This window comes from Vulpes lagopus, chromosome 1 (assembly GCF_018345385.1).
Source record: "Vulpes lagopus strain Blue_001 chromosome 1, ASM1834538v1, whole genome shotgun sequence".
Lineage (NCBI taxonomy): Eukaryota > Metazoa > Chordata > Mammalia > Carnivora > Canidae > Vulpes > Vulpes lagopus.
This window is the reverse complement of record NC_054824.1, coordinates 111,597,087-111,620,048: the sequence shown is the minus strand read 5'-3', so window position 1 is coordinate 111,620,048 and position 22,962 is coordinate 111,597,087. Positions and strand designations below refer to the sequence as shown.

At 38.3% G+C, this 22,962-nt stretch overlaps 1 protein-coding gene across 9 annotated transcripts in view; it reads left to right on the top strand.

Moving 5' to 3' along the window:
* The window catches only part of PTPRM (protein tyrosine phosphatase receptor type M), a 710,086-nt gene that overhangs the window by 467,719 nt on the left and 219,405 nt on the right, over positions 1-22,962 (top strand). For all 9 annotated transcript variants that reach the window (XM_041721685.1, XM_041721677.1, XM_041721656.1 and 6 more), the window contains one exon: positions 16,807-16,939. In XM_041721685.1, coding sequence (XP_041577619.1) covers positions 16,807-16,939 — 133 coding nt within the window. The remainder of the gene's footprint in view (positions 1-16,806; positions 16,940-22,962) is intronic.

Below are 22,962 nucleotides of genomic sequence, written 5' to 3'. Positions count from 1 at the left end.
GCCATCATTGAAATATTTAGCTTTAGGGAGATAGGCTCTGTCTTGCTCCAAACATGTTCACTGTCCATACTTTAGGAGAGAAGCATCTCTCATTCATCCCTTATGTGAAGAGCTTCTCATCTTGTCTCCTTGGGAAACTTGATGTGTAATAATTAGCTCTGTGTTAAAAGATGCAGAGAATTTAAAGAAGTGTAATGTGTACTCTTTGCTCTCAAGCAATTTATACCAAGGATCTTCGCTAAAGCCAACATAAACAGTTGACTAAATATTCCATGCCAACAAAATTTACTAACATCTTGAACCATTTGTAATAATGATAAGTGTGTAATGAAATAAGTTAGCATATATTCAGTTGTGCTCCAGAACATAGTATCTGTATGGTATCAGAGTCCTTCTCGGTGTCACAAGAGCTTTGATTAAATCTTTTGAGAAAATTTGGGTGAAAATAAAGGGAAGATAATGTCTCCATTAGGCTTTCTCATAAATTAAAATAGCCAAACTCTTCATTGAAGCTGATAATCTATTTTTCGGAAACGGTGGCTGAATTAGAGCTACTATTTTCCAATTAATTAGGTATCCTGATTTTTCAGGTGCATTCTCATATCAATATGAATGGTTAGCAATTCACATGCTGCCCTGTCTTAGGCACTTTTTGTTAAACAGTGAAGGGGGGTTTGTATCAGTGCTACATATACTTTTGCCATAGAGGCCAATATAGAAAGTTAGTGAGGGGAGAATTTGGTTGGAATTTCAGCATGTCTTATAAGTATTGCTTGAGGATTCTAAAAATTTCCTTTTCAGCTGCAAAGAATGTAAAGTGAGGGGGAAATTTTTATTCTTTCTGCAACACCAGCTGAATGCATTTTAATGGGCTGTAGTGTCACTGGTGATTTATTACCCCTTTTTGTTCTTTTATGTGTTATATTTGTCATTTTGCTATGGCAGTTTCATCTATAAAACAGTATAGTTACAAGGAAATGGTGAGGGGATACAGGACTGCCATGGGAGATTCTGTTGCTTTTTCCTTGTCATTTTGGGGAAGGAAATACTGAGTCAAATGTTAAGCATTTAGTTTCAGAAATAATATATTTTAAAAGATGTAGATTCCACCAAAATAGTATTGTTTTCCACTTTTGCTACATAAACTTAAGAATTTCTATGTAACAGTTTTCAATATAAGAAAACAACTTCATTTTTCAATATCCTTTTTTGTTTTCCCTTCTACCAGCAGAGTGATAAAGGAAAATAAAACAGTGTATTTAACGGTCTTTTTAGCTTTCTGTCTTGAAAAGCACAAATTGAAATTTTATATTTTAGGAAATCTACCTTTTAATTTCAATATTAATATGGTACATTGTACATGTCCAACACATGCACAGATGCTGCAAGTAAAGCTTAGAACTCAAAATAAACCAAACTTTTGGTAAAAGATTCAATATACTGTGAAAAACAAAGTGCCTACAGTTTACAAAATGGTTTAAGATTTGTGTGTGAAAGATTTTATATTAATGAGTTAAATTAGTCTTGCCTTTTTTAATAAGGAAAGATATGTTTAAATTTTATAGTAAAATTAAATTAATTCATCCTTGATATGAGTAACATGGAAAAGGCCTGGATATTTTTAAAATATTTATCAAGATTGAGTGACACTATCTGTTTCTCTAGGTCTTTCTCTTCATCCAAGTGTCCAGCATAGAACCAGACACATAGGTGCTGTTCAGCAGTATCTACTTGTTGATAAATACCAATCATGATATTTTGATTTTTGTCCCTTGCTTCAGAAAAATGTCACTACAATTTAGAATATAAGGCATCAAGATTGATTCTGACAGTTTTAGGTCTAAGAAATCCATGAATCTCATTCAGAATTTGTAGGTAAAAGGCCATGTTCTGCTGTTGTACAATTAACTTTTTTTGTTGGCTTTGGACTAGTCTCTTTAGTAAATAAATATTTTTAGAATACTGTAAAATACTAAGTATTTGTGAGAGGGTTTCTTTTTTTAGGTACTTACAGGTGTGATCTAAGATATGCAATCAGGATGGGAAGGACTCAGAAATTCCTTCATGATCTTGATGCAATAGGGTTATAGAAGAGGCAGCAGATCTAGAATAGACAAACCTCCTTTTTTTAAAAAAAAGAATTCTTAAATATTTTATTGACATTGTAAAAGAATCAGGGGATAGTCAGGATGGGCAAATGAAAGGAGAAAAAGCATAGTCCTTTCAACAAGGACAGGTTTCAGTTGCTATCTTGATAATGCCAAGATGTGTTCATTAGTGACTCCAAAGGGCTGAAAGGAAGGCCAAAGCTTCTAAAATTCTAGCATGTTAAAATTCCATCCCACTCCATCCCAACACACACACACACACACACACACACACACACACACAACTTCTAGAATTGTCATCATTGCCAAGGTGAAATCTCAGGGGATACTTGATTCGTTCTCAAACCATGGCATTTCTAGCTTAGCTACCATATATTCTTTTCCTTTCACTATTTTTCTGGGCAGGAAACACATTTACTTTCTATTTGGAAATAATGTCAGACTTCAAACTGCAAACTTAAAAAATCACAGAGAATGCTGGTATATCCTTTATCATATTCACCTATTGTAAACATTTTACTCTACTTGTTCTATCATTTGCTCTCTCTCCTTACACAAGCATGCACATACACACATTATTTTTTTTCTGAAGGATTTGAGTATAACTTACATATGTCATGACCTTTCACTCCTAAATATTTCAGTGCATGCTTCCTAAGGATAGGGATATTCTATTAGGTAATCATAGCACAGTAATCAACCTGATGGATTTGCTTTAACTCAGTACTTTACTGTTCTTGTTCTAGTTTGACAGTGAACCTAAAATGCCCTTTGTGACCTTTCCCTCCTCCACTATAGGATCTAGTCTAGGATCAGTTATTCTATTTGATTTTTATGTCTGGCCAGCCTCCTTCGGGGTAGCCACTGTATATTCTTCATCTGGTGGCTGTTCTCTCTCTGGGCAGGCTGTCCTAAAGGCCAGGGGAATAGATGTCACTCTCCTTCATGAAACTGTAGTGTTTGTGTTGCCTCTTTCCCATCGCATATGCTTGTCAAATGGGAATCCAAGGGGTATCACTTTACTTGATGATAAATCATTCAAAACAGTAATTTTATTAAAAATCAGTGTGTCCCAAAGTAAAATGCAACATTTGCATGGGTTTTTTTGAAAAGACTGAACAACAGACTTCAATGAAATTTCCTGCCAGTGGTAGGCCACTTACAATAAACCTCAGATTTGCCCTGGTTCTTGCCCTTTCTCATCTGCCCTTATATGTACACACAACAGAAAGGTATAAGAATCATGAGTCCCTTTGACCAGCTCATGGGGAACAGTGTATTGAGGGCCCTTGGGTGTAGAGTCCAGATCATTTTCAAAACCACGTGATTTCCCAGGGTCATTTTTAAACATATCTGGTGGGAATCTAGGCCCAATGAATCTCTGTATCAGATTTTAGTAGGGTAGTTCACACAGGAACTCTGGATCCCGGTGCACATAACATAGAAAACATATCATAACATAGAAAACTTTCGTTTTTGTTTGTTTGTTTGTTGCATTTACTTCAGATAGAAAGTAGTGAGTCCAAGGTCCAGGCTTTTTGGGCAAATCCATCAACTCTAAATCTCAGTTTCCCTATCTGCAAAACAGAGAGATTACTTTTCTTAGCCTCATGGTAGGCCTTGGGAGAATAAATACAGTGACAGATATAAAGGACCTGCACAAAGCTGGATCAGGGTAAAGGGGAGAAATTCGCAGTTGCTAGAAACTTCTTTTGTAGCTCTGTTGTTGTTATTTCAATAGATTGTTTTATGGCCCTTCGGTCTTTCAAGAGAACTAGGTAATTAATCCGGGCCACCTCCATGCCCCAATTTGAGTGTGGAGGCCCTTCTGAGTGGTTCAAAATTGAACTTCTGGGGAAAAGAATGGATTTCTTGATGCTATGGAGGGTGTTATTTACATGAACACTATGTGCATGCTGTGGGCTCCAGGAGCATCAGAGCATGAGAGGAACATTATTATTCCATCATATGTCAAGACCTGTAATGAGTCACCCACAGATGATATTTTCCATTTGTCTGTCTTTGGGATATGAACTGCATCAGCATGACCAGGCTATTATCTTGCTACTGGCAATGATGGTGATGATGATAATGATGAAAAAGTTACTGCATTTTCAAAGACAACTACTTTATTTGAAGCAGTAATAGCCCAAAGCAGTGTATAACCTATTCTCCTCTTCCCTGTAGCCCTGCACCATGGAATAAAATGCTGGGCTCCCTTTGTTGTCCTGGCCATTTGGGGTTCCTTTGTTTCTCACTATCCTTGGTTTAAACGTGGACACCTCTCTTTGGTTACATCAGTTCTCGAAGGGGGCACGAGAGGATTCGGTTTAATAGAACTCCATTAAGAAAGCTTATAGATTAGCTCATTGAATAACATGTTTAGACATTGAATATGAAGTTGGAAAAATACAGAGTGTTTCTCAGGTTTTCATTCACTTGCTGTTTTCATTTAGGACAGTAAATAACTGTCTCTGAGAAACAATCTTTGCAAGTAAGCCTGGCACCTGCCTTGAAGTTAAGAAATGGCATCTGTTTAGCCCACCTATCAGATCTCTGATGAGTTTTCCCATTCACTCTAGTAAATATTCAAGCAATACATCACTTTAGCAATGTAATTGATGTTCAGTTTAATTTACTTATTGGTATTGCTAATGATGCACTTATTAATTATGGTTTATTATTAATTATAACAGTTGACTCAATTGGAGCTCTTGGTCAGAGCTCATACCAGCATATCAGCTTTTGCCTATGATCTTGCTGGTTTTTGCAATAGTCTAATTTTACTTATTTACTCAAGATTATATAGGACTTCAGAGTAAATGTGATAAAAAAGAAAACTATCTTTAACATTACCAATTTGGTAATAGTGAATGGGAATAGAAGGGAAGGGAGAAGAAATGGGTGGGAAATGTCAGAAAGGGAGACAGAACATGAAGACTCCTAACTTGGGGAAATGAACTAGGGGTGGTGGAAGAGGAGAGGGGCAGGGGGTGGGGGTGAATGGGTGACGGGCACTGAGGGGGGCACTTGACGGGATGAGCACTGGGTGTTGTTCTGTATGTTGGCAAAATGAACACCAATAAAAAATAAATTTATTATTAAAAAATATTACCAATTTGGTGGGTTCTCCTTGTATGTCTGAATAATTTCCTCAGGTACTGGTGTATATTTATGTACATATGTGCTCACACAGACAAACATGTAAAGACCTCATCAGAGTGGGTTACATGTGTCTCTTAGCCAAAATAGAGGCTTAATAAAGAGAATTTTCAGATTTCTTTCTTGTTTCTTCTGTGAGTAACAAGGAAGTTAAAAAATACTTCTAAAGCAGGATCACAGGAATGATATAACCAATTATTAAATCCAATGATTCTCAATTATTCGAATCATGTTAGCCTTATCTTAACAAGTTTCTCTCTCTCTCTCTCTCTTTTTTTCTTTCTAAAAAGCCCCAGACCATTGTCATTGTTCTCCAGCAGAAATTTTGCCTAGTTTAAAGACTTCTAAAACAAATTCCATATATAATGGTGAAAAATAGTCTATAGCTACTTAATCATTACAAGTATTGAGTTCATAACACTTTATTCTTGACAGATACTCATTTCCTGTCTCTCTGATATGTACCCAGTTAACTTTCTCGTCATTGATGGATATATATTTCACTGCTTTGGTGCTGAAAATATAACATTTTGCCACTAGTATTTATTTCCATGCTCTTTCTTTCTATTAATCTCATTTTATCATTGGTGAAAGTTTGGTCAGTAAATTTGCAGGTAAGGACTTTTATCTGTCATCAGCATACTGAGAAATACCCTTCTTCTGTGTGCTAATGGTCTCTCGGTATACTCGGTGGCACCAGTGTTAAGACATGTTTCTTCTTTCTTGGGATATTGTCTGGATGCCCATGGAAGGTCATCTGAAAGTAGCTGCAGATGCCTCTTTCCTTTGCAATCCCCTCACTACATCCTGGGGGCCCGTGGAGGAAAGACCAAAACGCTGGGCCAGTTGTTGTCTTTACTTACTTCCACTCCACTTTTTTCTTGTTTTTATCCTTTTATATCCATTGTGCTCTCTGAGAACTTCAACATAAATGGAAAAAGAACAGGCCAGTTATGAATAGAGTGTGATTCAGAATGAGATTAATCATGAGAGATCTTCAACGCAGCAAAGGTGTTCTCACAGGTACTGTGGATACATTTTAGAATACTAGGCCAGGTCATACGAGCACCAAAAAGTCAAAACAGCTTTATCCCAAGGAACTGATGTTAGAATGTAATGTAAAGAATGTACAAAAATAACTGAACTGAAGGTAGAAAGTAAGTTCTGTGCAAGAGGGGTAAAGCAAGGTTCTATAGCAGTTCAGCGGGACAGGAAATACTTCCTACAAAGGAATCAAGAGCAACACTTGGGCTAGGTGGTCTTTGAAAGATGGGTACAATCTGAACCTATGAAAAGTGAGTAGGGGAATGTTTCCATTGAGAAAGACCAGGGAGTCCTGAGAAGAGGAAATGTTGGATGTATGGGGAAAACAACATGTCCATTGGGTTTGAACGTAGATGAAGGAAAGTATAAAAAGAACATATAGTTAGGAAAAGGAGTTGGAGTTAGCTCATGGAAGGGCTTGATTACCTTTTTAAAGAAACATTAGGAAACTCTTTGGGTTTTTTGCTGTGTTTTTTAAGTGAAAGAGAGGCCTGATTAGAGCAATTCTTTGGGAAGACCAGTATGGCTACAGTGTGTAAAAGAAACTGATGGAATGTCTATCCAGGAGTCATGTACAAAAGTCCAGAAAGGAAATAAGCCAGGTTCATGGCAACGAGAGTGGAGAAGACATGAAGAAAGTATAGCTTTCTTTTTTTTTTTTTTTTAACTCTTCAAAGATTAGGTGAGGAGGTAAGAACTTACCTGTCAAATGTCAGGTACCTATTCTTCAACCCAAGGATAGAATGCATAAACCTCCTTGGTAGCATATTTCATTTTTATATGCTGAGGGTTAAAACACCCTTTATATACAACCCAAACTCATTTACGTTCTCTGAAAAATGTTGAGTGCATGCTACATTCTAGGCATCTAGAGAGGAAAACATACAGCTTTTCTCTGTAAAACCTTGAGCTACTATTCTTATTCAAAAAGATTCCACGTACAGACACAGATCACACGTGGTCATGATTCTCTTTGTAAATGCCTCCTATATGTTTTAAGACATCCATTCAGTAAAGCCTTACTAAGTGTTACTAAAGCATTGTGTTAATCACTAGAAGTCAAAGGTGGATAAGAAATATTCCTTACTTTTGAAAAGCTCCAGTGGAAGACTGTATCAGGCACCTACTGGTCTCCTCAGTTAGATAAATGATCTAAATTCCTTGCCTCTTTTTGTGTCATCCTTCTTTCCTCCCCTATTGGTTGTGTCTCTTCCCTTTGATTCCTTTCCATTGTCTCTACCTTGACCAGTGTATTGCGCCCTGGAAGGGTTATGTGCATGTCATTCCTCTGATTCATTTAAAGAATCACATGGTTTGTATTACCAGGACTTTCTTTTCTGCACTTAGGCCCAGGAAGTCACATGTCCTCATATATTTATCCTATTCTTCTTTGAGGATTTTAATTTTCCTTATTGCATTATTCTGCACCTTTCCTTTGTTAATTTTCATTCTTTTCTTAGGCTCTCGTCTTTACAATTTATCAAGATGATTTTAAACTCGAGTCTTGTCATTCAGAGTATGAGCAGTAGTCCTCTGTGTCAGCTGTGTTATTAGGGAAAGTTACAATGCAGTGAAGCAGGAGTGGGCTTCACAGACACCCCTGGACTCAGCCTCTAACTCCTTCACCTCCCTTCTTACTGTCTGAGGACAAGCTACCTACCCTGGTTGCTTCTGCTGCCTTAGTTTCTTCATTTGTAAAATGGTACTGATTATACCTCATGGTGTAATATTAAATAAAGTTAGGTAAGATAACTGATACATAAAGTAGGACTTCTAAAATGTAAGCCTTCTTCCTTCTGATGGAATGTTGTAGTAGCACCTGGCATTCCTTAAATTCTTTTACAATTAGGAATCTCTACCATTGTGGCAACTCATAAAAGTAGGGTTTGATTCTATGAGGTTTGCCTCTTAGTCGGGTAAAAGGATCATTTAAAATAGTACACTGAAATAAATTTGCTATTTGATAAAGTATTAATATATCAGAGGTGTTTTAAAAATAACAAACCAATTAGATGTTTTTCTCATGCTGCCATAGTCTGTGAAAACCTTCCTCACAGATATTTAGCACCAATGAGGTTCTCAAGTGGGATTTTTTTTCTTATGTTGTGCAGGGAATCACCTAGGGTGTTACATATAGGTTCTTGGGTCCTACCACAGACCTTTGATCCCGAATCTTGGAAAATCTAGTCATCATCATGTTTGAAAAACTCTCCAAATGTTCTTAAGCTATCTATGAATGGAGAAACTATTCTAGAAAATATTGAACAAAATGACACAATTAATATAAGCCTTGTTTATTAAAGAACTTCATTGTTTAAGGAAAAGTATGTTTACTAAATGAGTATAGGGGAATTATATGACCCCACTCTCTCCTGAAACCCCAGGAATCCTCATTACGTTTCTGAGGGTTACCTTTTGGCTCTGTGAAAGACATATCATGTTTCTGCGTTCAGTTTGCTAGACTCTGTACATTTTTTTAATCTCAGAAATACTGATTCTTCTAGCAAGCATATAGAATTTATGAGGTACACTTACTTCTTGATAAAATAGTGAATGAACAATTTTAGCAGCAACAAAAGCTACAAGGGGTTTTGGCAAACAGCTACTACTTTGTTCAGGAAGCCGTAGTAATTCTCTCTCCCACAGGAATGATTTTTAAGAGCCAAACATAAGCTAGCTAGATCATGACCCAAGACACAAAGTCTGGAAGAAAATTAGAGGGACAGGAGATTTTTATTTTAATGCTTTTAAAGCTTAGTTTCAAGCAAAACTCACTCTTAACAGAAACATCCTTAAAAACATCACTCGCACTCCCTTTATGGATAATTCACTTTGTATGAAAAGTGAGCACAGCTGATACCTTATTATTGACAATTTGTTTCCTCACTTTATTACTTGACCATGATTTGAGAAATGCAAATGGAAAAAAATAAAGCTATTTCATCAGAATAGTAACAGCACTAATAATTCTCTTGAAAGTTTTAGTGCCCGGATAGTAAGTGGTAGGGCTTTGATAGATCATCTTACCCACAGGGTGTTGGCCACATCAATAAATGAAAGCAGTAACTGTCATGAAATTAGAACAAAAATAAAAAAGTAGATTAATTTTTTAGAGACCGTATATATCAAACAATCCAGTATCTCAGTTTTATATGAGAAATTATATTTCTGATTATTACTTGTAAGCCGTACACACTCTGCATGCCCTACAGTGGAAATTAGGGACAAAGGAAGAGTTATAAATTCAAAAGCATAATCAGGTTACAAATAATACATAAAACGTGAATGTAGATTATTCCAGAGTAGTGATTGACTTTGCATTTCCCGGAAAGAATAACAATGATATGTAATTTAAATGAAAAATCTTGGAGATGTTTCTCGATTATGTATAACATTAAGGTACAGCTGAAAAAACTAAAAACAGACTGCAAGGAATTCTAATTCTCTGAACAAGACATGAATGAACTGTCTCACAGTCATGCTTAAAACCAGGGCACTGCTATTTTTAAGAAAAAGAAAAGAAATCTATCTCTGCAAATGGTAAAAACAAACAAACAAAAACAAAAACAAAACCCATAAAAATTAATTAAAATAGCTTCTGTAGTCCATAAAGTCATTAAAATGCTAGCATAAAGTGGCCGAGGCTTCCTCAGTTGATGCTTCAGAACATCTTTTGGGACCCGAGTGCAGGAAGCATACTTGGGGAGACTGTCCTCTTACAAATGTCCACACCTGCCATTTTATTTTTCGTTTTTATTTTTCCTCATGACCTCATCTTTTAAGGTGTCTTAGCCTCCTCAGTTTCTCTTGTTTTTTGTTTTGTTTTTTGACAGCACCAAATGTTGGAGAGGTTTATTTTTTTTTTAATTGGAGTTCAATTTGCCAACATATAGCATAACAGTTTCTCTTGTTAATGGTTCCCATGGTTGCTGTCTCCAACTTTTTTTCTCTTCTTTGCCTCCAAGTACCAAGAGTAATATTTCAGTGTTCGGTTTGCCACTGAAACCGTTTGTGTGTGGTAGGAATGAAGCATTTTGTTGCTTAGATTCAGTTCAAATATTGAACCCAGACATATTTTCCCTGGCAGGAAACCAACCACGTACTTCCATGAATGGCCCCAGCAGCCACCCAGCACTGGGCATCTGAGACCTGTGCGCACCCATGTGCAGCTGGCGGCGTGCCTTTTGTGAGCCCCTCGTCCTCACCTTTCAGGTCCACTCCCCACTTTAGATCAGACTTTGAGGCTCCAGTCCCAGGTGAGGCAGGAACCTTCCTGATGGTCCCCAGATGCCTGGCCTGTCCTTTCCCCCATGAGCCTGTGTAGTGTCGCCCACTTACTCCTCTCAAGGCACAGCTCCATTGTCTTCTGCAGCTCCTCATTTCTTATATTTGGTATAGGCTGTTCTAGCCAGTAAGCAAAGCCAGTAAGGAAACCATAAAGCCTCAGTTTCCCATGCCTCTCCTCCACTACTCCCCAACCTGCACCTGGGCTTCAGCCCAGCTAAAGGAGTATCTGATCACAGAGACGTCTTTGTGCTCTCTACCTCTCTGTCTTGGCTTATGAAGAACCTTTCTATTGGATTCCTCCCCGTCCTTCATGCCCATTCGTGCTACAAGCTCTGGCAAGGCGCCTTCCCAAGCCTTCCTGTCCACTGTCCCCACATTGGGTTCTGTAGCTCCCCCATGGCACTTCACGTGCCTTCAGGTATTGTGCACTGAAGATGAGATGTCGGTCTTCTTACTCATCTCGAATCCCCTGCAGATGCAAGTTACAGCACTTTGAGCATAAGAGGTACTCAGTAAGAAGTTGTGACTTTTGGGGCACCTGGGTAGCTCGGTGGTTGAGCATCTGCCTTTGGCTCAGGTCACAATCCCGCAGTTCTGGGATTGAGTCCCATGTCGGGCTCCCTGCATAGAGCCCGCTTCTTCCTCTGCCTGTGTCTCTGCTTCTCTCTCTGTGTCTCTCATGAATAAATAATTAAAATCCTAAAAAAGAAAAGTTGTGACTTTGAAGTTTATGAAAACCAAGATTCACTCTGACATACTCAAGCAAGTGTCCATTCCAGAAATGCTTCCACCATTAATTCCTGACCACTTTTACATCTCTCCCCACCTTTGGGATATAACTGAGTAGTGACATCCTCTGCCTCTTTCTCTTCCTCTTCCTCTTCTTCATCCTAGTTATAAGGAGTGAGCTCTGTGTTCCTGGATCAATGCTCAGCCCTCCCTCAACCCTTCCCATCTCACCATCACATTCTGCCTGGAAACCATGAGGATTCATTGCCTTATGCCTTTCTTAGCAAGCTCAGGTATCTAGCTTCCCTTCTTCTCCTGGACTTCACTCCTGTACCACTTAGCATATCCCCATCTCATTACTCTCTCTGCTGCTTGGAACCCTCCTGTGTCCTCTGGGACTCCGGATTAGTCACTACTCCATCCTTCACCCGTCTCCTTCCCACTGTTACTGGAAACTATTTCAAAACTTCTCCTCTCCCCAAATTACCCACACTTCCTTCCTCATGCACAGTCACACCTTACCATCTTGCTTCCTCCGTCACTGGGAAAATGAAGCAGTCAGAAGAGCCCAGTCAACTGTTCCACCACGGGACCCCCACATCTGCTCACCCTCAGGCCTCTGTGCCTGTGCTTGGTTATCTCTCCTGTTTCTCTGGGTGAAGTCTGTCCTGTGGCTGAAGCCAGCCCCTCCCTGGAGCACTGGAGACCATCCTCTCCTTCCCCTCCAAGAAAGGACACTGCTCCAGCAATCTTCTTTCACATCAAAATTTCTCTGTTGGATCAGAAGCATTAGCATTCAGAAATGGTGTGCATTCCCCCATCTTCAAAGCAAACAAACAAACAAACTTCCCTTGATCCCTACTTCTTCTTTGGCTCGTCCACACTGATACGTGGCCTAAAACACAAGCCAGATCATGTCACTCCAACACTCAGAATCCTCCCATAGCTCATGCGGAGAAAAGGCCAAGTCCTCCCGGTGACCTAGGAAGGTGCCCCCAATTCTGACAATGTGTCCCACCATCTCCCTGGCTCAGTCCACTGCAGACTCACCTCCATATTCCATGATTTCATCTTGTATCTTTTAACTTTTTCTTCCCATTACCTAGAACACCCCCCTCTGGGTGTCTGTAGGGCTCCCTCCCTTCTCTTTTTCAGGTCTCTGCTCAAATATTGTTTTCTCAGCAGTTCCTTTTCTGATCCCCTTTTTCCCTGTCTAAGAGCTGAGTAGCACCTGCCTCACCCTCGCAGTCCCCACCTGATGTGCAGGTTTCTCTGCAGACCAGCACTAATTAACATCCTGCTGACAATATTTGTTTCCATCTGGGTCTGACCTTCCCCACAAGACTAGAACTTCATGAGGACAGAGGTTTTTATTTGATCCTTTTGTTTACTGTTGTATTCCTACAATAGTCCATGGCACAGTTGGGGTACTCAATAAATTCTTGTTGAATAAATGAAGACGATTGCTGACTTTCTCCCACATTCAAGGACAGCCTAGCACTAGTCACCACTGCACAGACATTCTGGGCAGCCAAGCTGCCCTGGCTTATTCCCTGGGTTATTCCTAATCTTCACTATTCCTGTTAGGAAAGCTTCCTGTTTTCTCAAGGTTAGGCAGTCCTGCTACCGTGGCCACTATGGTTAGTAGCTCCAGGCAGATGGCTTTCCTGGCCTTCTGGGCTTGCATTCTTGGGTCTTCTGGAAAAATTTCTGTAGCCAGTTCAGTAGTCAAAAATTGGGCCCAAACCTCAAACCAGTGGCTGAGTACACCATGTTCTCAGCCTGGTCTGCTGCTGTTATTTAATTTAACATGGGACACTGGGCCAAAAGTCACTGTTTTCTACTAAGTTGAAAACCAACCAAATACTCTATTGGATTCCATTTCTTTTGAGATTTTTCACATTAAAATGTTATATCTGTAACCTTACATAGTGCAAGTTCACTGAAATACCATCCTTTTTTGGGACACCTGGGTGGCTCAGCGGTTGGGCACCTGCCTTCAGCTCAGGTCATGATCCCAGGATCTGGGATCGAGTCCCGCATCGGGCTCCCTGTGAGGAGCCTGCTCCTCTCTGCCTATGTCTCTGCCTCTCTCTCAGTCTGTGTCTCTCATGAATAAATAAATAAATAAATCTTAAAAAAAAATACCATCCCTTTTTAATTATCTTGGTCGTTAACCAAAGCAAAACAAAACACCCAAAGTTATCACTAGGAGTCAGCAGAGGGCATCTGTAAAGATTATGCTCTACAATTTTAGCAGCCTGTCACCCCCAATCTATGAAATATTTAGCTTATTCATCATTTTAACGAATATGTTCAAGCCTAGATAATGCCTCCATTAAATGCATATATTTGAATTTATTCCCTTTAAAAGCATCTAAACGTGCAGTAAACTTTAAACAGAATGCACAGAAGAAGAAAAAACTGCCTTTCCACAAAGAATTAGAATTTATACAGAAAAAAAAAAGAATAAAAGTTCATACCATTAGAAACCTGGCAAGAAAATAACAAGACAGAGGAGAAAATATTATGAAAACAACTCTTTTGCCAAGCAGTTCGTAAATTATACTGTTAAATTCATAGATTGGCGGGGGGGGGACAAGCTATCATTTGCAACCATGTTCTGTCACAAATTATCCTCTGTCCCAGGCTGACTGACAGCTCACAACCACGTTTCCAAAAAACAAAAGTGAAGAAAAGAGCATCCTGTGGAAGGGAATCCATAAAGATACCCATTTCAGGAAAGGCTGGAGAGACAGGGCAGGCAGACAAAGGCGGGAATGGCGGGTTGGGTACCCAGAGTGAACCTGGAATTAATGACGCACACCTCCTGTGAGATTATCTCAGCGTGATGATTTATTTCATCCCGATGCGTGTTTACATTGAGGCTTCCTGGATTAGTCCTAAACCCGGACATTCCAATCAATCCCTTCATTCTGGCTCTGTCACAGCGATCTGGTTGGTGGCTGTGCCCTGCTGCAGGCAAAGGGAGGGAAGAGAGGGTCACTAGCAGACAGCTCAGGGCCACCCTCCTCTCTTTTCTGAGTTGCTCTCCCATTCTGCATGATTGCCACCATAATCACATTGCAACTGTGTCCTGCAGAGATAGAACATTTCATTTTCTTGACCTGCAATGTGAAATGAGTTAAAAGTAAGTGCTAAAGAATAATAATACCGAGCTTATGCTGGCTGCATAACAATGGTGCTTGTCTGCCTCCCAAGGGGAATGAAAGGCTTCCAGGGGGTCTCTGTTCCTAACTCAAAGATGTGTAGAGTATTCACCAGTCTCATGGAGCTCAGACAAAATTTTGGCTAAAGTAAAACATAACCAGTTGTTTAGTTAACAGAAGCGAATGTGACCATTAACACGATAGACTTGTTCCTTACTGAGTGTTTATGATGTATGGGTTGTGTCCATGTTGTTTTTCACATTTCAGTATTTTAGGCCAACTAAAGTTTTTTGTATTTCTTTCCCAGGTGTTGTATTTACTGGCATAATTTAGTTACAGAGAAACTCAGTGAATCAGTTATTTAGAAAATATATTTGAAAAAAAAAAAAAAGAAAATATATTTGGAGCACTTGAAATCTATTAACTAGTGAGATTAATGGAATGGCTCCCAATATGCCAACATTTGGAAGAATAAAACCAATTTCATTTTATTTTTTTCAAGTTAAGTTTTTCTAATTGAACAGAGGAAATCAAAGTTGAAAAACACTGCCCCCTTTTTCACTTTTTTGAATTTTAAATGTTTATTTTTATACTAATTTTTTTATTTTTTTATAACACACATTTTATCTTTAAATCTTTCTTAGCAGTTTATTTAAAGTATCAATATCCTGCAAATCCACCACTTGGTAGTATGTTCCAGTGGCATATTGGAGTGATATACTTAAGATGTAATTACATTAAAAAATAGTAAACATTAACAGTTTCAAGGTTTATCTGGATAACTAGTGTGAGGGATATTCATTCAAACAAAATAGCAGGATATCCTCCTGAAGTTATCAGAAATTAAAATGGCCTAAAATAGGTTATGCAGAAGGGTTTATATTTAATAAGGAGTGACTTTTTTTTTTTTTTTTACATCATAGCTTCTCTCATTGGTATTGTCACTTTGGAATGCACATGTAGATGGAAACTCATCTCTGCCTTGTGTTTCTTCCCAGTCTAAACCAGCTTCATCAGTTTGGTGGCCATAGCTGGGTTCAAAATGCAGCATCTCATATAAAATCTTGACATGAATAACTTTTGAAAGAAATGTAGTTTATATGTTTCCAATGGGAACAGATGGAAAATTAGAGCTTGACACTCCCTGTTCCCTGAGATGACTCATCTTAGAATTAGCCCAGTTTGAAATGCACCAGACACAAGGATAGCTAAGTTTTTTAAGAAATCAGGTGAACCATGAATGGAAAACCCAATGAAAGGGAGTAAGGGCTGGTATCAATATTCAATTTTAATTATATTTTTTTACCAACAAAAATGAAAAAATCCCAAGGTGAGAAATTTCAACAGAAAATCCCTACTTTCAGAATGGTCTGTCCTGACCCCCTAGCAAAGGTGGTCGCATGATGGCTCAGACACTCAGCACTTGTCACGTTCTGATTAAAGGGGTAGAAACCCTTAAAAAAATGGATTCTGCTTAGTGAATTGAACATTACATTCCTAATATTTTTTTTCATCCTTAGCTCATTTAGCAGAGGAAATGGATATTTCATCAGACATGGATTTGACATTCCATCACATTATACTGTAAACAGGACAAATGATGTTTTGGAAATGGGAAGGCAGGCGGGCTAAGACAGTAGCCACTGTAAGGCTCTGGTTATCTCATTTAAACAGATATTAAATGTGGGTGCCAGTAGTGTGATCATCAGCTGCTTCCCACTTTGTGAATAAATTGCTTAGAAGGAGTCTTTTGCCTACCAGATGTGACCTAGATTTAGATTTCCAAAGGCAGGGGAAAAATCTCTATTGTGTTAAAAAACAATTGCTGGTAAAATGCATGGTAAATGAGCTTATCTCACTTTTCCAGGTGTTTGGGCTAATATGTTATGGAATTACTGCTTCACTTATGAAAAATAATTGAGGAAAATGTTCCAGCAAATCAAATGTGGATAAAGGCTTAGGATAGCTATTGTGTTGTTAGCAAGTTTTTAAATGGCAGAAAGAGCAGGGAGCCAATAGAGATAATAAAATATAAAAAACTGTTTGAGAAGAGTCTCTTATAAAAGGGTCAGGCGTGGGTGTACTATCCAACTTTTGTTATGGTTTCGTAAAATATTGAAGAACAATGTGAGCAATTACCCTCCTTTCAGTGCATATGAAAGCTGTTGAAAAAAAATCAAAAGCTTGTCTGTCTGCTGGTTCTGATAAGTCTTCTTACTCTGTTGAATGCAGCAAAATTTTTAAAAATGTAACATCTTTATTCTCTTACCCACCGTCTGTCCTTTTTCATTTCTTTCCATCTTCAGGAGCTGCCACCCCAAAGCCAGTCCCAGAACCTGAGAAGGAAACAGACCATACAGTCAAAATTGCTGGAGTCATTGCTGGCATCTTGCTGTTCGTTATCATATTCCTTGGAGTTGTGTTGGTAATGAAGAAAAGGTGAGCTCCTAGCTGTTGCCAGGGATGTGATTCTGTCCCATTGTTTGCCAGGTTGCTTCATGTGTATGAAAATATTCAATTATTGGGTTGGTTTTCAAGACCCACCTGTGACTCTGATTATTGGTGTTTTTCCTCATACAGCATTCAAGGTTTTCAAACAAAATTTAGAGTAATAGCTGTGGTGTTGTATGGCTATGCCAAGCATACCATGCCAAGTTTAATGTAAGACTATGTGTCTTCCCACACAACGGTACATAAAGCTTTGCAAAATCTTTAGACATTTACTAATCAGAAAGTTTTTAGTGATTACTGATGTACTAACACATTTGATGCTCTCAAAGACATGAGAAAGAAGAATTTTCCTGCTCATTATAATGAAGATAATGGTGATGATAAAATTTACTGAGCCCATGTTGTGTTTAGGCACCATGCTAGGAATTTACAACACCCCATGAGAAAGAGACTCTCAACAAACAGCCTTACAGGAGCACAGGCCGTGGTATGACTAAAGACAAGAACTAAAGCACATTGGGTGTTGTCGGATTGCTCTGTCTAGCCAAGGGGTGGTTTGCAGGAGGAGAAAGTCCAATATGGCTGTAATAAGCAATCCTTGCCTCCCACACTTGAAAAATATACAGCGTCCTTTGTGTTGTGGAAATGAGGAAAAACTTACTTAGTGGTACAGTGTTCAGTTTATATAATTATCAACATAAAAATATAGATAGTAAGTGATAGCTTAAATTTTCCCAAACAGAAATAATACTCAGATCTTAATCCTTTTCTCTGTAGTTTCAAAACAATTACAGAGTGGGAGTAAGGGCATGGATGATAGGAGGTTAGGATGGAGAGGTCAGCAAAGCGAGGTCTTGTCTGTCATCTGAGGAGGCTGGACTTGGTACTAAGACCCAATGATGGCCTTCAAGTAGGTAGTAATGTGATGTCATTCTAATCTTAGAAAGATCACTCTGATGTTAGGATTTTCCCTCATGAAGAGGGAAAAGAACTCAAGTCAGGAGGAGCAATTGGATGAAGAGGGGGCAGCTTTAGGAATAGTAGGAGGTAAATTTTAGAGGCCATTTGGAGGCAAAAGCCCAGGGAGAAGAAGCAACATAGAAAGAACCTAGTTACTGACTTAGACAACTTTGTGGAGATATTAGTATTCAGAAAATGCGGAATAGGTAAAGGAGAACATATTTGGAGAGTGAAGATTGGAAAGGTAGATGTTGCACTTTTTCAGTTCACTCTTCCTGTGAGATTCAGTGGAAATGTCCACTGGGCAGTTGGATGCCCTGGTAAAGATTTGGAACAACATTTTCCATAGTCCAAGTCGTTGGCCTTGGCCGAGCTGAAACCCTAAGTTTGGATGAGGCTGCTCAGAGTCACTGTAGAGTGAGAAGGAAGTTAAGGATGAAGAGAAGACCGTGGGTAGCACAGTATTTAAAGGGCGAGTTCATATCCACATGGATGCATACATATACATCTTTTCTTGCTTTTCCCTTCACCTGATGTTTATTGCTCTACCTAGGCCTCAAGACAAACCATCCCTCTGTCCCAGCTGCACGTGGCACTAATGGGCCCCCATCATTTGAGCTGTTCCTTCCCATTTGCTCTACATCCTTGATTCCTTTCTTCTTTGACCCATCATTTCATTTCTTTACTTCTTTTTCTTTCCTTTTTTTCTTCTTGTGATGAGAGCTTTGAAGATCTACTCTCTTAGCAACTTTCAAATAGGCAACCCTGTATTGTTAACTATGGTCACTATGTTGTATATTAGATCCCATGACCTATTAGTTGTATAATGGAAGTCTCTTCATTTTTAATTCTTTTTTTTCTTTTCATTTCACTTCTCTGTAACTTTCTTTTCTTTATCCTTTTTTCTTCTTCTCTAGCTATTTCTCTCTTTAGTTCTTGCCTCCTCCATGTTTCTCTTTTTTTTAATTTCTTCTACTCTTACTTCTCCATCACCTCTTAAGTATTTTTCTCCTGGATGCTCTACATTGCACCCTAACTCAGTGCTTATGCAGATAGCTTATCTTTGCTACTTGTAGTTGGTCCTGTTTTTTATTTTTTTTTAATATTACTCAATATAAATTTGAAGCAACATCAGGCCTTTCTATGCCTGGATAGTCAAACTAAACACTTTGAAGAGATTTATTTTTAGTTAAGGGAATATGTTGGATTTTTGTGTCATCTGGCAAACTCCCTATGAGGAGTATCCTGAGACTACTAATCCAGTTGCCCTGTGACCTTAGCTAAATGTCATTTCATCCTCCAGGGGTCTATTTCTGCTGGATTAATTCATTATTCCACCTAGATCTCTCTGGTAGTCATGGAGGTAATGTTATAAATTATGCATTTGAAGAGCTTGCCTACGTTAACATGTGATCTTGATATATTAGACTAAATACCAATAACTCCTATCAAATTTACATGATTATTTACTAGGTACTAATCTTAAAAGGATTGTTTTCAAAGCATATACCACTTTTGTATTTGCTTTTTATGAAATCCAGAATATGTTTTCTGGAAGGTAAATTTGCCAATACATCATGCCCATAAATACAAAACTTGTAAAATTTAGACCTGAACAGTCATGTGGTGCAAACTTCCATATTCAGTAGGAATTCTTAAAAATTCTAATTGTTGGGGGGTTTTCTCCAAAATTTTAGTCTAAATTTTAAAAACTGTATTTTTAAATCATTAATACATGATATTAATCATGAACAAATTGCAGGAGTATTATTGATATGTAATAAGGCACATTGTTTGGTTAGAAGAACACTGAATTGATTTTTTATTGAGGCCTAACTGCCATTTAACATTACATTAGTTTCTGGTGTACAGTATCATGATTCAATATTTGTATATATTGTGAACTGATCACCACAATAAATTTAGTTACACCTCTCACCATCTTTTGATCCCCTCCCCCACTTTGCGCACCTCCCACGACCCCCAGGAGAACACGAACTTCAGATTTGGAATTCCTAGACCTGTATTTTAACTACAGTTGTGATATACGTAGTTCTCTGGGCCTTAGTGTTCTCATTTGTATATTGAGAAAATTGTACTGGATGACCTCTGAAGTTCCTCCCACTTCCAAAATACCAGGTTTTCTCTAAATAGCAGCCTCTGGTGACACTGTATGTGTGTCATTCTAGAAGTACAGTGGGTGGCTTCATTGCTGTATTTCATTATTTAAACATAGCCTGTAGTTCTTCCAAAGGCTATCTTTGTTCAGTCAGCTCAAGTCTAAAAGTATGACTTGGAGAATACTTATCTTCTTAGCACCGTTTCCCACCATCAGACTGGAAGCATTTAATTAAAAGAAGGGAGTGGGAAGAAAAATGAAAACAGGGAAGGGGGGAGAGAGAGAGAGAGAGAGGGAGAGAGAGAGAAGGAAGGAATGAAGGAAAAGAACTGCCCCAGGTGTGGGGTTCTGTATGTCATGAGTCATTTTTGCTGGTTAAAGCCTGATGCTAATCGGACTCTGAGTTCCATTCCTGCATGTTAGCCCACATTGCTTCTGCCCACAGTGCTCTGCGTCAGCAAACACCAACATGTGCCATTGGTCATAAAGACAGACTGGGCCCAGGAGAAAGGGTGGTGGAACACACTCATCAATATTTCTGGAAATACGGTTGGAAGTCTGTCCTGATGAGGAAGTCAGTGGTTACCATCTTTGTTTGATGGCATGCCAGGCCAGATGGGCCTGAGCTCCCTGGAGTCAGGGGGGACAGCATATTTAATTGGGAAGCATTGCCAATTATTAGCTAAGATCGTATTGCTTTCTGAAGGACTGGCCATCTACAAAAAGTAGTTGCTGAAGGTAGACCTCCAGTAGAACACATAAAATCTGTTCAACTCATGCTAACTCATGGAATTCTTTTATATATAGACAATAATGACTAAAAACTAAGAGAATCATTAGTTTTAGTTGGCTATTCTGTTTTATAAACCTATCACAAATGAATGTTGTTAATTTGTTTATGAATATTAACCCATTTGAGCCATGCTTGATTAATATAATATGAAACCACTTTTTCCTTAAAAATTTTGCAAAATCTTTACATTTATTTTTATTTTTATCTGATAAGCAAAGCAACTTATTATTTTTCCCCAAAATATGTATTCTTTGAGCGTGCAGTGCTTTGATGCAACAAATGTTAAGAAAGGTCTAAGATGGATATGATATTAAAGTTTCATATAGAGTCATATGACAACATACAGTTGACTCTTGAACAACATGGAGGTGAGGGGCACTGACCCCCCATGTGGTCAAAATTCCAAATATAAGGGCTCCCCCAATACTTAACTATTGAGAGCCTACTGTCAATTGACAACATAGTCAACTAACACATACTTTGTATGTATTATTGTTGTATGTTTTATATACTGTATTCTTACAATTAAGTAAGCTAGAGAAAAGAATGTTATTAAGAAAATCATAAGGAAGAGAAAATACATTTATGCTACCATCCTGTATTGAAAAAAAAAAGTGTAGAAGTGAACCTACCCAATTCAGTGCTGTTCAAGGGTCAGTTGTATTCTCAAAATTAATATAAAATAAGTTGAGCAGGAGATACTTAGTATGTATCATTTTTCATCTATGTATAATTAAATATATCTGTGTAAATGAGAATACCTGCATTTTCAACATTTTTCATAGGGAATAATTTATCTCAATAACATGTTTGACAGACTTTAGCATACAAGCACCATCAATTTTACCCTGATTAATTATATTTACTATTGTTTCTAAAATTGCTATAGATCTTTTAGAAATTTAAGGACATTTGTATTAATTATAGTACATTCCTGTCTCAGCTATTATGGTCAATAGAAAATACAGAAGTTGTGTCCATATGAAAATAATTAAAGAGATATGCATTCTTGGTCAAAATAGCAAATGTTAGCTTTTCAACTCATGAACACCTGTTACAGGTAAATGTGACTATTTTAATCCTGAAGCCCTATACCTCTCTACCTCCTTTCCAGAACACATTTTAACAAGTGTGCATTTTGCAAATGCAGCACATATCATTAAATATTTAAAACCTATTCTCTTATATTTAAACAATACTGATACTGAGGGAAAAAATCTTAATAAAAATAGGAAGTATTTCTGAAGACATCACGAAACAAAAAAGATAAGAGAAAATTTGATGAAAGCCCACTTTTCAAAGAGATGCCTGCAGCATGTGGCTGGAGGCAAGTTGACATTATCTATAGTTCTTTTGCTATACCTGTTTACATTTGGGATAATTTTTTTCCACTATAGCTCAGTGTGAGTTTTATGCAGAAAATGTCCTAAGTCTGGGTGCTCTATTCAAAATCTTGTTTCAAAATCACATTTTCTGAAACCACATCAAGAAAGTCATATGTAGGGATCCCTGGGTGGCGCAGCGGTTTGGCGCCTGCCTTTGGCCCAGGGCGCGATCCTGGAGACTCAGGATCGAATCCCACGTCGGGCTCCCGGTGCATGGAGCCTGCTTCTCCCTCTGCCTGTGTCTCTGCCTCTCTCTCTCTCTCACTGTGTGCCTATCATAAATAAATAAAATAAAATTTAAAAAAAAAAGAAAGTCATATGTAGACATTTCTTTGCGATTATCACTTAAAATACATGTGCTTGATATGCTGCCATATAAATAACCGAATACTGAGACTTTTCTACTCCAGCACATCCTTCGGCATGCATGAAAGTGGATATCTGGGTATACACAAATAAGTATGGATATGTCATCCTAATCTATCAATCAGCTAATGTCCTTCAGTTTTCTAGATGATAACTGGATGGGCTTGTGGGACAGAGGCTAAGTTAAACAAACTGAGGCCTCCTCTAACCCAGACTTTATGTGATTATCCTAATAGCTCCTATGTTAGCCACAATTTCTGGATTCAACCTAAGGTGTGATTATGTTCTATTATGTTCTATAAGGGTTCTTTGGGAGCTGTTTATAAGGAAGATTTTATTTTAAACAGAAGGGTGGGGATCCCTGGGTGGCGCAGCGGTTTGGCGCCTG